At 37.8% G+C, this 15,004-nt stretch overlaps 1 protein-coding gene and 5 non-coding genes across 9 annotated transcripts in view; 1 reads left to right on the plus strand and 5 right to left on the minus strand.

Moving 5' to 3' along the window:
* Positions 1-3,828: 3,828 nt before the first annotated feature.
* On the plus strand, positions 3,829-4,052 carry LOC146385211 (small nucleolar RNA U3). The gene has a single exon (XR_014800584.1). It is a non-coding gene; the product is annotated as a small nucleolar RNA U3 (small nucleolar RNA).
* Positions 4,053-8,625: 4,573 nt separating this feature from the next.
* Positions 8,626-8,833, minus strand: LOC146385212 (small nucleolar RNA U3). The gene has a single exon (XR_014800579.1). It is a non-coding gene; the product is annotated as a small nucleolar RNA U3 (small nucleolar RNA).
* Positions 8,834-9,999: 1,166 nt separating this feature from the next.
* Positions 10,000-10,215, minus strand: LOC146385213 (small nucleolar RNA U3). The gene has a single exon (XR_014800577.1). It is a non-coding gene; the product is annotated as a small nucleolar RNA U3 (small nucleolar RNA).
* Positions 10,216-11,584: 1,369 nt separating this feature from the next.
* LOC146385214 (small nucleolar RNA U3) lies at positions 11,585-11,800 on the minus strand. The gene has a single exon (XR_014800578.1). It is a non-coding gene; the product is annotated as a small nucleolar RNA U3 (small nucleolar RNA).
* A 568-nt stretch (positions 11,801-12,368) lies between these two features.
* LOC146385215 (small nucleolar RNA U3) lies at positions 12,369-12,584 on the minus strand. The gene has a single exon (XR_014800576.1). It is a non-coding gene; the product is annotated as a small nucleolar RNA U3 (small nucleolar RNA).
* Positions 12,370-15,004, minus strand: part of micu3a (mitochondrial calcium uptake 3a) — a 48,611-nt gene continuing 45,976 nt past the window's right edge. For 3 of the 4 annotated variants that reach the window (XM_084930820.1, XM_084930822.1, XM_084930823.1), the window contains one exon: positions 12,370-14,981. In XM_084930820.1, coding sequence (XP_084786946.1) covers positions 14,975-14,981 — 7 coding nt within the window. In that variant the 3' untranslated portion in view covers positions 12,370-14,974. The remainder of the gene's footprint in view (positions 14,982-15,004) is intronic. The other variant, XM_084930824.1, reaches the window with a different exon arrangement.

The raw sequence follows: 15,004 nt of genomic DNA on the forward strand, positions 1-15,004 counted from the left end.
CAAGCTGTATAGGCTCGAAAGCCTACTACCAATTAAGCATATTAGGTGATGTGCATCTCTGTAATGAGAAGGGGTGTGGTCTAATGACATCAACACCCTATATCAGGTGTGCATAATTATTAGGCAACTTCCTTTCCTTTGGCAAAATGGGTCAAAAGAAGGACTTGACAGGCTCAGAAAAGTCAAAAATAGTGAGATATCTTGCAGAGGGATGCAGCAGTCTCAAAATTGCAAAGCTCCTGAAGCGTGATCATCGAACAATCAAGCGTTTCATTCAAAATAGTCAACAGGGTCGCAAGAAGCGTGTGGAAAAACCAAGGCGCAAAATAACTGCCCATGAACTGAGAAAAGTCAAGCGTGCAGCTGCCAAGATGCCACTTGCCACCAGTTTGGCCGTATTTCAGAGCTGCAACATCACTGGAGTGCCCAAAAGCACAAGGTGTGCAACACTCAGAGACAAGGCCAAGGTAAGAAAGGCTGAAAGACGACCACCACTGAACAAGACACACAAGCTGAAACGTCAAGACTGGGCCAAGAAATATCTCAAGACTGATTTTTCTAAGGTTTTATGGACTGATGAAATGAGAGTGAGTCTTGATGGGCCAGATGGATGGGCCCGTGGCTGGATTGGTAAAGGGCAGAGAGCTCCAGTCGGACTCAGACGCCAGCAAGGTGGAGGTGGAGTACTGGTTTGGGCTGGTATCATCAAAGATGAGCTTGTGGGGCCTTTTCGGGTTGAGGATGGAGTCAAGCTCAACTCCCAGTCCTACTGCCAGTTTCTGGAAGACACCTTCTTCAAGCAGTGGTACAGGAAGAAGTCTGCATCCTTCAAGAAAAACATGATTTTCATGCAGGACAATGCTCCATCACACGCGTCCAAGTACTCCACAGCGTGGCTGGCAAGAAAGGGTATAAAAGAAGGAAAACTAATGACATGGCCACCTTGTTCACCTGATCTGAACCCCATTGAGAACCTGTGGTCCATCATCAAATGTGAGATTTACAAGGAGGGAAAACAGTACACCTCTCTGAACAGTGTCTGGGAGGCTGTGGTTGCTGCTGCACGCAATGTTGATGGTGAACAGATCAAAACACTGACAGAATCCATGGATGGCAGGCTTTTGAGTGTCCTTGCAAAGAAAGGTGGCTATATTGGTCGCTGATTTGTTTTTGTTTTGTTTTTGAATGTCAGAAATGTATATTTGTGAATGTGGAGATGTTATATTGGTTTCACTGGTAAAAATAAATAATTGAAATGGGTATATATTTGTTTTTTGTTAAGTTGCCTAATAATTATGCACAGTAATAGTCACCTGCACACACAGATATCCCCCTAAAATAGCTAAAACTACAAACAAGCTAAAAACTACTTCCAAAAACATTCAGCTTTGATATTAATGAGTTTTTTGGGTTCATTGAGAACACGGTTGTTGTTCAATAATAAAATTATTCCTCAAAAATACAACTTGCCTAATAATTCTGCACTCCCTGTATATACAGTGGCCCCTAGAGACAAAACACGTACAAACTCCGAAACATATTTCTAGCGTTAACTGAACTTCAAAACAGAGCTACCTAAATCACTTAAATTACACAATTGAAAGCATATGTGTATTGTTTGTGTATTTCTACACAAGCACTCATATATATTCAAATAATTAAAAAAAAAAAATGCTCATTTACCTGCTACTACCACACACCAAATCCGGTCGTTGGTACTTGCTGGCTTGTGTAGCCACTAGGTGACAAAAGCTCAATGCTGGGCCTAGCATTCTGGAGCACTTCTGTTGTGTTTTTACGTGTTTTGGAGTTTTTATGTGCTTCAGGGTTTGTACGTGTTTTGAAGTTTGTACGTCCTTTGTCTCTAGGGGCCACCGTAAATATACTTTTATTTATTCACTCCACATAAAATGTAATAAATAAATCATATAATACAAAAACCAACTAGTCACAGTTCAATTTTTAACTATTTAGATTTTCAGCTTTTTCCTTTTCAACAAATTTAAAATGAAACAACACAAAACGCTGCAAACCACAACACAATTAAATATAAATTAAAATATGAAAACAAAAAGAAGATGCATATTCTCTGTCATATGGGCTTGCATGAATAAACTTTCTGAATCCTTTATCATCCGCAACTGAAAATAGTTGTGGATGATTACTATACCTTTCTAATCCCTGGCTCTCTTTCTCTCTCTCTCCCTCTCTCCCTCCTGCTCTGTTCCTGTGCTACTGCGAGTGTAACTACCGCCCCTCCCCCCTCTGCTCAGCGCAAAGCACAAGGCTCGCATGCGGAGTGAAGCGGAAAAAAGTGTGAGAGAAGGAAAAAAAAAACCCCACGGCTCGTGTCGTTCACGTCAAAGATCCGGCTCTAAGAGCCATTTCGTTCGCGACCGACACATCACTAATGAGGAGCAGGTGCATTGTGAGGTGCAGTGTGATCAGTGATATTGCACATTGAGTGTGTGTGTGTGTGGGGGGATACTGTTGCTACTATAATAAATACGGTTATAATAAATACTGTTTAAAGAGGTAATGTCCATGAGTGTTGGCAGTGCAGTTATCCTCCAATCAGGGCGGAGGTAGGGCATGTTTGACAGCCTGTGGGTAGAAGCTTCTATTGAGTCTGTTTGTCTTTGACCTGATGGACCTGTAGCGTTTACCAGAGGGAAGGGGGGAAAAAGTGAGTGTCGAGGGTGCGAGGGGTCTTCGATGATGATACTGGCTTTCAAAAAGTCTGCGCCGTGCGAATATATCTAAAGTCCACTTTTCCACCTATCAGGTGGGATTAAAATGTTCTGACAGCAGATTTGTGAAAACTAAGAGCATTACCTGATCAAAATTTGGCCAATCTCGCATTTAAGGAATATTAAATCTTTACTGTCTCATCTGAAATGTTGTACTTGCTCTACAGAAGTTTTACTGAATCTGTTATTTCTTTCTGTATCGCTGCTTGGTTTGGTAACGTGACTCTGAAGAACAAGAATCAGTTGGGACTTTTGGTAAAAACTGCCAGCAAAATCTCAGGGCATTGGCAAGACAGACTTTTGGCCATTTATAACAAGCATGTGCTGAGGAAGGCTCATTCTATTGTTAATTGTTTTAACCATTCACTTCACACTGAGTTTAACTTGTTGCCCTCTGGCTGTTGTTTTAGAGTACCTGTGAGGAAGACCAAAAAACCTGAGGTTTCTTTTATCCTTACTGCAACCCGTCTCCTTAATGGCAAATAACTGTCTTGTGGCTTTTTGTTATTGTTTTGTTTATTCTTATTGTTGCCCTTGGTGCTATACTAATTTCGTGTTGTGGGACAATAAAATATTGAATTGAATTAAGGTCTTCTTCTTGTACACCTCTGGCTGCTATTTTTAGATCACACATTATGCTCCCTTGCACTTGTGTATGTGCAGATCTTGGTTTTTAATTTCAGTAAGTGCATTGAACTTTGCATTGACAGTCTCACTCTGTGGAACAATGATGATAGCACCTCACGTAACGCATTGCCTTCAGGTTTGGAGAATGGTATCTGCAACTGCAAAATGCTGTATGTTTGGTTACAGAACCATGCAAAATGTAAAATTACATTCACTTTTTTAGATTGGATATTTTACTTTTGAGTGTCTAGGGTGCCAACCTCTGCCACACCTCGAGGTGCTGACAAAGGACACATTTTACATAGAACAGCGGTTACCAAATTTCAAACTGCATTTACGTCTCATTGTCTGAGCTAATGTTCATGTTTGACCAGCTTTGAAAGCTGAGGCAAACCATTAGTGAGAGTGACTGTCCTGGGAATCGCTAGCTCTTTCTGGACATTGCTTAGCTAAGACTGTACTTTCAGGGATCATTTATATAGTTTTTGACTTGAGAAATGTGTTTCTAGAGTCTATGGTCTCGCTAACCACGATGATGAGTTGTGATGTTCCCTTTTGAGTATGAAAGTGACGGACAACTGTGACTTTGTCGTGTGTTTTCTGTTCATTGACTGTTCATTGACTGTTCATTGCTTATTTTTGGAGTTTTGACAAAGGGAATGTGATCTGAGTGGTTCTAAGAAATGCTGGTGTCATAGCACTAAAAGCAAAGGTACAATCAAGTTTCTTCATGTGTAAGTAGAACTCAGTGGTTGTATTAACTTAAAAAAAAGGTTATTTAAGGGACTTTGCACACATTTTCTTTTTTTAGTGAGTGACAGAGGCGAGTCTGTTGAAGAAGAATTTCTTAAACTTGGACAAAATGTTGTCAGTCTACCAGCTCTTCAAGCAAACTTTTTTTTGAGAATGAAATTTATTAAAAACAAGGCTTAAACAGAAACAGGCTGTTTACAGCTGATCAAAAGTTTAGGACCACAACTCCAAAAAAAAAACAAAAAAAACCCCCCAACAACCTGTAACCCCATTTTCTCTCTAAACTAGCAGAATTCAAATAAACCTTGACTTCAGGTGCATAATTCTTGTTTTTTATCTTTTTTTTTTGTTGGATGTGTTTTCTGTCATTGATGAATGTTCATTATTTCTTTTCAGAGCTTTGACAAAGGGAATATGATCTGAGTGGTTATAGGAAATGGTTTAAATATGTTTCACCAAGCTGAGGTTATATCACTAAAAACACAGGTACAATCATCCCATGCAAGGTAGACTTCCAGGTATGGAAATGGAATTCAGTAGTCACCATCACAGTCACCACTTGTATCGCATGTAAAATGTGGACTCTGTCATCAGAGCCAGATGATAGAACCCTACAGATGGTTATTGGTTTGGTGCTTAACTCTAATCACTAAAACAAAGCACATTTTGAAAGCAGGTTCAGAGGCTTTTCTGTTATCATTAATCCACACCTTATTCACAGCAATGACTTTGTCACTCATGGTTCAGAAGTAAAGGCAATAATTACGTATTATGTATTATTGCTTGGCATAATAAAGAAGTTAAAAATAAGAATAAAGACTTATTGAACCAAATTAGATTTTCTTTACTAGTTTTTTCAGGAAGTCTTTTTCAACATTCTTCCTTTCCAATATATACTTCCATGAATTGGTTTTCAAAGGACTTCACAATTAACAATGACTCCTACCACAACATTATATTAACATCACCCTTGCCATACACAGTTTTTTTTTTTGCTTTTTTTTTCTCAAAAGCAAATTGTTTATCTAGTAACATGTTTACCATAGCAACAGCCATTCTTGTGATGCATGCTCAATCATCCAGGTAAGTAAATTCCAAAGGTTGATTCTGCTCACATCCATACAAATTCTGACATTTATCTGGACCCAGGTCACCTCAAGCTTGGTCTCAGTTAATAGTTTATTAGATAATTTCTGCTTGGCACTAGGGCTGCCACGATTAGTCGACTAATCACGATTACATCGACTATTAAAATCGTCGACGACTGATTTAATAGTCGACGCGTTGTTTGAAGCTTTGTAAGATCACAAAAGACGCAGGAATAAGTAGTAGGATTTAAGAGTGTAATAACGGACTGAAACAGAAGATGGCAGCACTGCATGTACAAGGATGCCAGCTGCCGTTAAACCCCGAAGAAGAAGTAGCTCTGTCCCAGAATTCATAGCGCGGCCTGGCGCAGTTATCAACAATGGCGGCAGCTAGTTAGTTTTAATATTACTCTTATTATTCTTTCTGGGTCACAAAATAAACGTTTAACATATTTTCAGGCGAGAATGTAGCTGTGTAAACCTCAAATATCTGCTCAGTTTATCAAGACACCAAATATTTTCAAAAGCGCTCCGATGTTTTCGGAGACGTCTGTTACCCACTAGCTCGATAGCTAGCCGGGGTTCAAGGCTCACTAGAGCCGTGAGAACACCGGACTCCCGGCAAATCGTTTTCAAACCCACCGCCGTCTTTCACTACTCAGGTTAAACATGATATATAAGTCACTTAGATAACTTCAAAATGTCATTGTTTGGCTTTTTTCAGTATTTTATTTGTTCCTAAGTAAATCGGTTTGGCTGATAGTTTTTACACAGCTGAATAAACATCAAGCAGACAGCTGATTATCAGAAGTGTGAGATGCTGGAGAATATACTCCGGTGTCCTGTTATATTTTAGATAGCAAGGTGTTTATTAAACTTAACCGAAACAATCTGCAAATTTAATTAAAATTTAATAAACTATCATCTTGTCTTTATTTTTAGTTAGCACATACCTTAAACACTTAAAGCTGTAAGCTAATGATAGTTATATAAGAGCAGATGCTGCTGGTGCAATAAGCTGTACGTTATACGTTCAATGGATGATGATCTGATTAGTCGACTAATCGCAAAAATAATCGGTGACTAGTCGACTATCAAAATAATCGTTTGTGGCAGCCCTACTTGGCACTGACCTTTATTTGACCATTTAAAACTAGAAATCAGCAGGAGAAAAAAAAAACCAGAACAACAAACAAGCCTTTTAATTTTAAACAGGACTTCCCCTCTTTTCAAATTCACGTCTTCACTGAGCCACAGGGAAGCATTGATCAGTAATCAACCACCAAGAAGACATTAAGCAAATTATTATTCCCTGTGTTTTACACACTCAGAAAAAAACAACAACTCATCATTGTGGATTGCAAAACCATACAATTTTGAAATGCAGATCTCAAATAAAGACTTATTTCCAAAAAAACTGCGGATGGACAGACCAGGTCATTATGAGGACGCATATTCTCACTTAGGGTTGTGAGGGCAATTTAAACCATGTGTCTATGATGAATGAGCATAATGGTAACTTATTTACATTTAATCCAATTTAAAAATACTGTAAAGTTTTAAAAAAAAAGTTCACTTCTGTCACTTATTGCAAAAAGTAAAAGCACTTTCTCCTTATTAACTTAATGCCTAGAAAGAATCATCACAGTTCATCATTACATTTCATTTCATGCACACTAACGAAATGCATTCGTCAAATCACAAGCAATACCAGACAATCTAACAAGCCATTTGCAAGATGACTTTTCTCTCACAGGTTTTACCTCTGCTGCAAAACAACCACCTAATGAGTGAACAAAACAATAATGATGTTCATTAACATCCTCTCATGTAATGGAGGTGGCTCTCTTTTTACCTGGCTACATCACTATGATAACTTATGCTTTTCACTAATAACTTAACTCTCAATTTTTTCTACAGTCCACTTATATGGATTCTCTGCTTCAGAAATACATTACATTAGAATTGTAGCATGGTTGTACAGTGGCTAGCATGGTAGTTAGGACTAGTCTAAGAGCAAGAAGGTCCTGAGGTTGACTCCACCATCTGGAGAAGCTTTCTGTGTGGAGTTGCATGTTCTCCCTGGGTACTCTGGCTTCCTCCCACAGTCCAAAGACATCCAGATATTGGGGTAAGGTTAACTGGCCATTCTAAATTGCCCATAGGTTTGAATGTGAGTGAGAATGGTTGTCTGTCTCTCTGTGTTAGCTCTATGACAGACTGGTAACCTGACAGCTGGGATAATATTTATATTATCCCAGCTATTATTTATAAATGGAAGAGAATGGATGGATAATTGGAGTTCCAAAAAAGCCTTGTCCTCTGGAATATAAAAAATATATATTCTTTTCTGAGTGGTTACCCAAACTGTTTAAAAGAATCTGAATATATATCCCCAAGTAAATACACAATTTCCTTAGAGATTATTAAAGTATCTGATTCTGATTGAAATAAGAGGCAGTAGATTTAATAACTATAGTTTTATGATCTTGAAAGGAGGCTGGCAAAGATGAAACGTTTCAGTTAAAGATGGTTTAAAATCTTTTGGAAACTTCACTCATCCATAAATACACTTTTCTGTAACATGTTAAACATCTTAAAAACTTCCAGTCTGTAGGTGTCGCTAAGCTCTGCCCCATCTAAAGGTGACACAGTGCACATTTTGTTTTTTTTAAGGTCAGCCTAATCACCATTTTTCAAAATAATCATCGAACGTGTTCACTCGAGACTGTCCTTCTTGTCATAATGTCCAGGTAATTGTTTGTTCAAATCACAATGGCCATAGTTGCACTTTGAAATTTAGTAATGCTACTCCATGTAAAATGTGAACTTTGTCACCACCTTGAGGTGAGGCAGAGGGTAGCACCCTAGACACTCAAAAGCAAAATATTCAATCGAAAGAATTAATGTAATTTTACTCTTGGCATGGCTGCGTAACCACTCTGATTGTCAATAACAGACAACACATGAAATAAAACTGTCTATCAGCTTCATGCTCCTCCAGTCTATGTGAAAAACACTGTACAAACATGTAAGAGAGAATGACAGCACTAAATAAAAGAAAAAAAATAACAGGTAGGAGGGATGGTAAATAAAGGTTACATGACAATGACTTCATGAAAAGGACTATTTGTTTCAGGTTGAAAAGATTCAAAAGGTTCATGTCTCTGAGTCATTAAGAAGTAAGACTGTGTAAAAGCACCTGGATAACATTTAAGGATGTATAACTTTTTTTTCTTTCCAATTTATTAACCTGACACTCTGACAGTCCTCAATCCTCTTTTAAGATTTCAGTGCAACAACCAAGATGACTTTTTGCTAAGGTAATGGTTTCTATAACAGAAACTTTAAACACAAGCATCCAAGACAACAACTAAACAGCACTTTACTACTTTTTAACACTTATAACCACTCTGATCATGTTCCCTTCCTCAGTGCTCAGCAAAGAGCAATCATCAATGATAGAGAGGGTATGAAACGAATCATTGTTCTCCACCAGCTTCATGCTCAGAAGGAAACATCATGACTCATCATCGTGGTTAGCGAGACAGTACACTTTTGAAACACATTTCTCAAGTCAGAAACTATAGAAATGAGCCCTGAAAGTATAGTCTTAATGTGCGCACATGTGTAAACTGCATGTGGTATTCAGTAAAGTCTTCATCAGTCAGGGTTCTTCTCTGCTATTCAATAACCTTGTGCAGTTGCCATGTCTTGTCCAATCATCTGTGTTTATGCAAAGAACATAAATACAGAGGATGAAAGGAGACAGAGGAGCAAAGAGTGTGCGCATTAGAGGAGCTGTGCAAATCTGCTGTTTGATGAAACCAGAGCAACACACTAGACACAGAGGAGAGACAATACCAATGTTGGTCAATCCTCTTGCTCCATAACACTGAGACATGCCTCTGAGAACTACCTCTAGTGTGTAGGATGGCTAGGGATGGGACTCGATATTTATGTTTTAGCAGCGTGTTAAGCAGATGTTTTGAAACACTGCTACAAAGTATAGTTCGAAACACCCGTGTTACATGACCATAAGTAATATAGGTTTTGGTGCGCTTTGCCCCAGTTTCAACTGCTGCCTTAGTTTCTGCTTAAAAGTCTGACTAGCAGAGTGCAGAACAAAACAGATAACAACATAAATTCCTTGAAATGTTAAAAGTCATCAACACCAGCAGCAGAAGCAAAGGACAGTTTGCTGATGCAGCTGTGGAGGTCAAAAAATAGCCCACGGCTGCATCTGTTCCAAGGACACATGATCCTTTAGATTGGAAGGAATGATAAGTCATATATCCTAATATTTATTGGTTAGCCTACCTATGTATACTTGCAGCGTTTCCAAGGCTGAAGAGGTAAACTGCCCAAAAAGACACTAACTGAACCCCGAAATATGTTAAACATGACAAATGTAGACATTTGATTTTCTCTTGTTCATCTTCATTTTCCATCAGCATAATTAGCAACATTCGATCACACTTGATGCCACCGTAGTTGAAAGATCTTTTACAAAGCTTACTGGGGCCTACTCAGGCCACATACAAAGTAGCAGCATTTAAATCTACTGAAGATATGAAAAACATGTTGATCATTAATAATTTGGTATAATAAGTATCACCGGTTTTGAACTGTGCAAGGTGATTTTACAGAAGTGCCACTGTGAAGTGACATTAAGGAAAGGCTCAGATTGCCATCTCTGTGGAACAGCGTATTAACACTGCATAATACTACTGTAGCAGTGTTTAAACCAGTCATTCAGTTTTATTTAAACAGTTTTAGTAACCACTCTGATCATATTCCCTTCCTCATTACTCCGCAAGGAAATAAAGACCGATCATCAATGATAAAGAATGTATGAAATTAATCATTATTCTCTATCCGCTTCACGCTCAGAAAGGAATATCACGACTCATCATCGTGGTTAGCGAGACCAAACACTTTAGAAACACATTTCTCAAGTTAGAAACTATAGAAATGATCCCTGAAAGTATAGTCTTAGTGTGCTAACATCAGAAAACTGCATCTGCTTTTCCGTGAAGTCTTCATCACTCAGGGTTCCTCTCTGACTTTCAATAAGCTCCGCCTGTTACCATGATTTGGCCAATCATCTGTATTTATGCAAATAATACTGTGTAGCACATCCAATCACTGGATACCTCTAACAATACTGACGGGAAACATACAAGAGAGAATGGCCAGACTAACAGATCAACTTTATAAAAGTTTTTAGGGAACATGACGTGTAAATAAAACCATCACAAAAGTGTGATGGTTGCGACATTCAGTTGAAGCTGAAAAGATTCAAAAGGCCCGCCTCTCACTCACTGACAAATTAGACAGATTGTGTAAGTGTCCCTCAAACATGAAGTACAAAAAATATAAGGTGGTTTAGCAATCTGAGTACATAAATAGACTGTGCTAACTTGCAGGTTCCTTCACATACAGACAGATTATTAGACAACAGAGAGACACAGCTGCCCCGACTACTGATATTTTTAACTTATAAAGTTGGCTCATGATTTATGAAGTGAGTGCATCATGAATATATTTATTATGAATTCTTTAACTGTAGTATAGTAAGCGTAACTAAACATAAAAAGTATAACTACACATCTTTTACACATACATGTTCTGAAATTGTTTTTGTAGATCTGGAATTTAAATGTGCTTTTTTTTTTTTGTTCTATGTACAATAAACAAACACATGACTGGACAAAAAGGTTTGATTCAGACCTGTTCTCACTTCATGTTTGAGATTTTTTTTTAACTTCCAATAAAAAATAATTTCACACGTTTCAGTGGGCTGAATCTATTGAATATCTCAGTAAGGCCTGCAGGTAATCAGTCTGCTAAAGTAGAACTGGGTATTCTTTTATTATCAGTACAGATTCAGCTAGTCCGGTCTGGCTCGATGCTGAAGGCCTTGGATTCGTCCTCCTCCTTGTGTAATTTGTTCTTAATTTGTTTTTGGGGGAATGTTTTTGTTTGTTTGTTTTTTCTGTTGTCTATATAAATTTGGTTTTGTTGCCGGAATATATTGTCCTTCCTACACGAAATGCAGCAGTGTTGAAACATCTGTATGAAAGATTATTGGGATCTACTCAGTCTACATACAAAGTAGGTGAGAATAAACTCCATAAAACTCAAAAATGACATGACAATCATGTGTTGATAATAATTATTGATACTTGGGTATGATAAGAAGCCCTGTTTTATATTTTAAAAGTACTGTCCGTACGGTTATTTCACAAAATGGTGTTAACAAAAAGAATGAAGACAACACTTGTATGTAATGCCTGTTGCTGCCACAGGAAACCATCCCCGCTGAAAACATAGCTTCTTATGATTTATTTTGTACCCATTATAACCACTCTGATCATATTCCCTTCCTCATTACTCCACAAGGAAGTAAAGACCAGTCATCAATAACAGAGAACATATGAACTGAAACATTATTCTCTATCCACTTCACGCTCAGAAAGGAATATCACAACTCTTCATCGTGGTTAGCGAGACCGTACACTTTAGAAACACATCTCTCAAGTTAGAAACTATAGAAATGATCCCTGAAAGTATAGTCTTAGTGTGTTTACATGTGGAAACCTCATGTGCTTTTCTGTAAAGTCTTCTGCACTCAGGGTTCCTCTTTGACATTCAATACGCTCCGCCTGTTACCATGATTTGGCCAATCAACTGTGTTTATGCAAATAATACTATGTAGCACATCCAATCACTGGATACCTCTAACAATACTGACAGCAAATGTACAAGAGAGAACGGCCAGACTAACAGATCAATTTTATAAAAGTTATTAGGGAACATGACGTGTAAATAAAGGTTACAAAAATGACTTTGTGATAGTGGCGACATTCTGTTGAAGCGGAAAAGATTCAAAAGGCCAGTCTCTCTCACTCACTGACAAATAAGATAGATTGTGTAAATGTCCCTCAAACACGAGGGACTTTTTTATGCACAATTTAAGTACACATGACTTGACAAAAGGGTTAACTTGAGACTTGTTCTAGAGATGAGGTAAACTGTTTCAAAACTTTGAGATCATGCGGCTATTTTTACATTTGTCACTGCTATAAACAAATGTTACCAAAATTAAGTACTCCTATAACATGGATAGCTTTGCACACTATTCGTAACCACTCTGATCATATTCCCTTCCTCATTACTCCACAAGGAAGTAAAGACCGGTCATCAATGATAAAGAACGTATGAACTGAATCATTATTCTCTATCCGCTTCACGCTCAGAAGGGAATATCACGACTCTTCATCGTGGTTAGCGAGACCAAACACTTTAGAAACACATTTCTCAAGTTAGAAACTATAGAAATGATCCCTGAAAGTATAGTCTTAACGAAATTCTGGGTCGAAGCAAGAGGTGATTCTCGGGAACGCCGTTCTCACTCACGGTTTATGTCAATTGTTAAACATGACCTAAACGATCAGTCCGCGAGGAGTTAGTAGACTATAACTTTTACAGAGCTACGATTATGCAAGTAAATCTAAAAGTGTGGCTAAAGCTGTTTATTTAAGTTTTAAAATCCAGTTTCCAGTCCCACAATGCTTTGCGAAAGCAGTCGCATACGTCACTATACGAATTTATTTATTTTCACTCAGAAATCTGTAACAACCGTGATTTTTATTGTTTCCCTGAAATATGAAGTTGTGAATAACATAAAAATTGAAAGAAACAATGCGTTGATCATGGAAATAGCAGTAACTTTAAGTTTAAATAAATGTTGTGTGGTGCATCGCTTATTATACTCCTGACATGAATCTGGCAAAGAGGAAGCGTTCCGCTTAGAAACAACTATTACAATTTGTTTAATTAAAAAAAAGTTTAAACTCGAAACAATTGGTTAAAATATTAACGATACACGAATCACAAAAAAGAGACACGTCTATTGTTTTTTCTTCTGTAATATAAGACGTCGAATCTGTACATGTAGCACCGCAGCTACCCTTGTTACGACACACGAGGGCAGCATTTCATTGGCTAGCAGAGTTTAATCGTCACGCGATATTCAATGTTTAAAAGATTGCCAAAATGTATATTTTGGTTAATTTTGCTTAAAATAATAAAAATAAAAAGAACCCCGTTACCTTAGTACACAACATCCTAGAAAAACTCACTAGGCGTCGAATGACTTCAACACAGACGCCTAACTTTAACTGAAAAAGCTAGGTGAAATAGTTTCACCTGCAACTAAAAGCAACTCACTAAGGGCGAAAACTAAAATAAAAGTGCGCCACAAAAGGCTCAGTCGACAGTATTTTTTAACTACATTTTAAACAGGCTGTAGCTAATTATCGGCTAACATAAATGTTTTCACCCAGAGAAACCACGCCTCCATCTCAATTTTCTTTCTATAAAAATATTTTAATCACCTTTGAAACAAACTACTCACCAGCATGTTGTCCAGCAGCACATTCGCTTTGGCTTAAAGAAACAGTCTCAATTTTTAAAAGCTTTAAAATAAAGCCAGATAGCCAGGAGACTCCCCAGTTATTAACGTTTTGTTTTGTTGCGCATGCTCAGGGACAGAGAGGAAATTCTCCTGTTTTCTTAAAATAGTTTATTCGTGCATGAAATTAATTAAAGAAACGCACTCGTTACATTTAAATGATCGTTTTAAATATCAGAACAATTTATAATACATTAAGACAATTTAACTTGATGTTCCAATTATCAGACATATGTAATGCTAAGACAACGTGTAGTCATCAATGCACAAGTTTTGTAGTTGAAATTAAAAGCTCAAAAACTCGTGAATTGCTTTGGAAAAGGGGGGTGGATCAAAGGCACCTATGTGTGCATCTACTTATGAATACTAGGAAACCAGGAAACACGAAAGAGGCAAAAACATTCACCCCGACAAAATATTGAAATACATTTTTCATACCAAGACCTGCTGTAGTATTAAGATAATAAAGCATTCCTAACTGCAACAGTAGTGTGAGTCATACTGTTCGTGCAACAAAAAGTAAGGGGTTAGATGGAACTACTGCTTAACATAATATAAATGAGTTGAGGACATTACATATCCACAACATATTCAATTAATTATATAGTTTCAGCAACATGCAGGTTTCATATTGTATAACTGTTATCAGTTTTATATGGATGTTACTTTAATCCCCTAGAACTCGTTTAAAGATTCTTGTGCTCCTATAGATTGCAGTGCTGTAGCGGAACTAACAAAACAAGTTTTTAATAAATGCAATAATTAGAGTAAAGAAAGCAACTTTTGGGCCTCTAGATTTCAGGGTGTCAGTGTTAACCAAAAGTTCTCCTCCTTATTATAAAAAACAAAATGACAAAGTTCCCACCATTGTGGAGGTATCGCATTAGAACAGACATTAAATTTCTATCGTAACAAAACAACATTTAACTACATGTAAATCATACCCAGGATAACTGACATCAGATCAATGGACGGATGGATGACTGGAAAAAGGGCAACAAAAAAAAGAAAAAAAGAATGACACTTGCTTATTATCATCACAGAGAGAATCAGCCGGCTTTGTGCGGTCATGCTTGCAGTAATCACATATGTACAGTCTGAAGGTCGACGGGAGAGAACTGCTCCACAAATACTGTCTCCTCCTGATTAATTAACGTCGAAGCTCCGTCAGATTTCGTCCACTCTCTATGGCTCCTTGTACCTCCTCCACAACAGGTGCACCTGTCTCCGGGCCTCAGAGCGAACACATCTGGAGAAGGAGGTGTGCTGTCTGCCCTTCACCTGGTAACCACAGGGCGATCGGACGC

Source organism: Perissodus microlepis, chromosome 6, assembly GCF_051167445.1.
Source record: "Perissodus microlepis isolate ML-2025 ecotype Zambia chromosome 6, ASM5116744v1, whole genome shotgun sequence".
NCBI lineage: Eukaryota > Metazoa > Chordata > Actinopteri > Cichliformes > Cichlidae > Perissodus > Perissodus microlepis.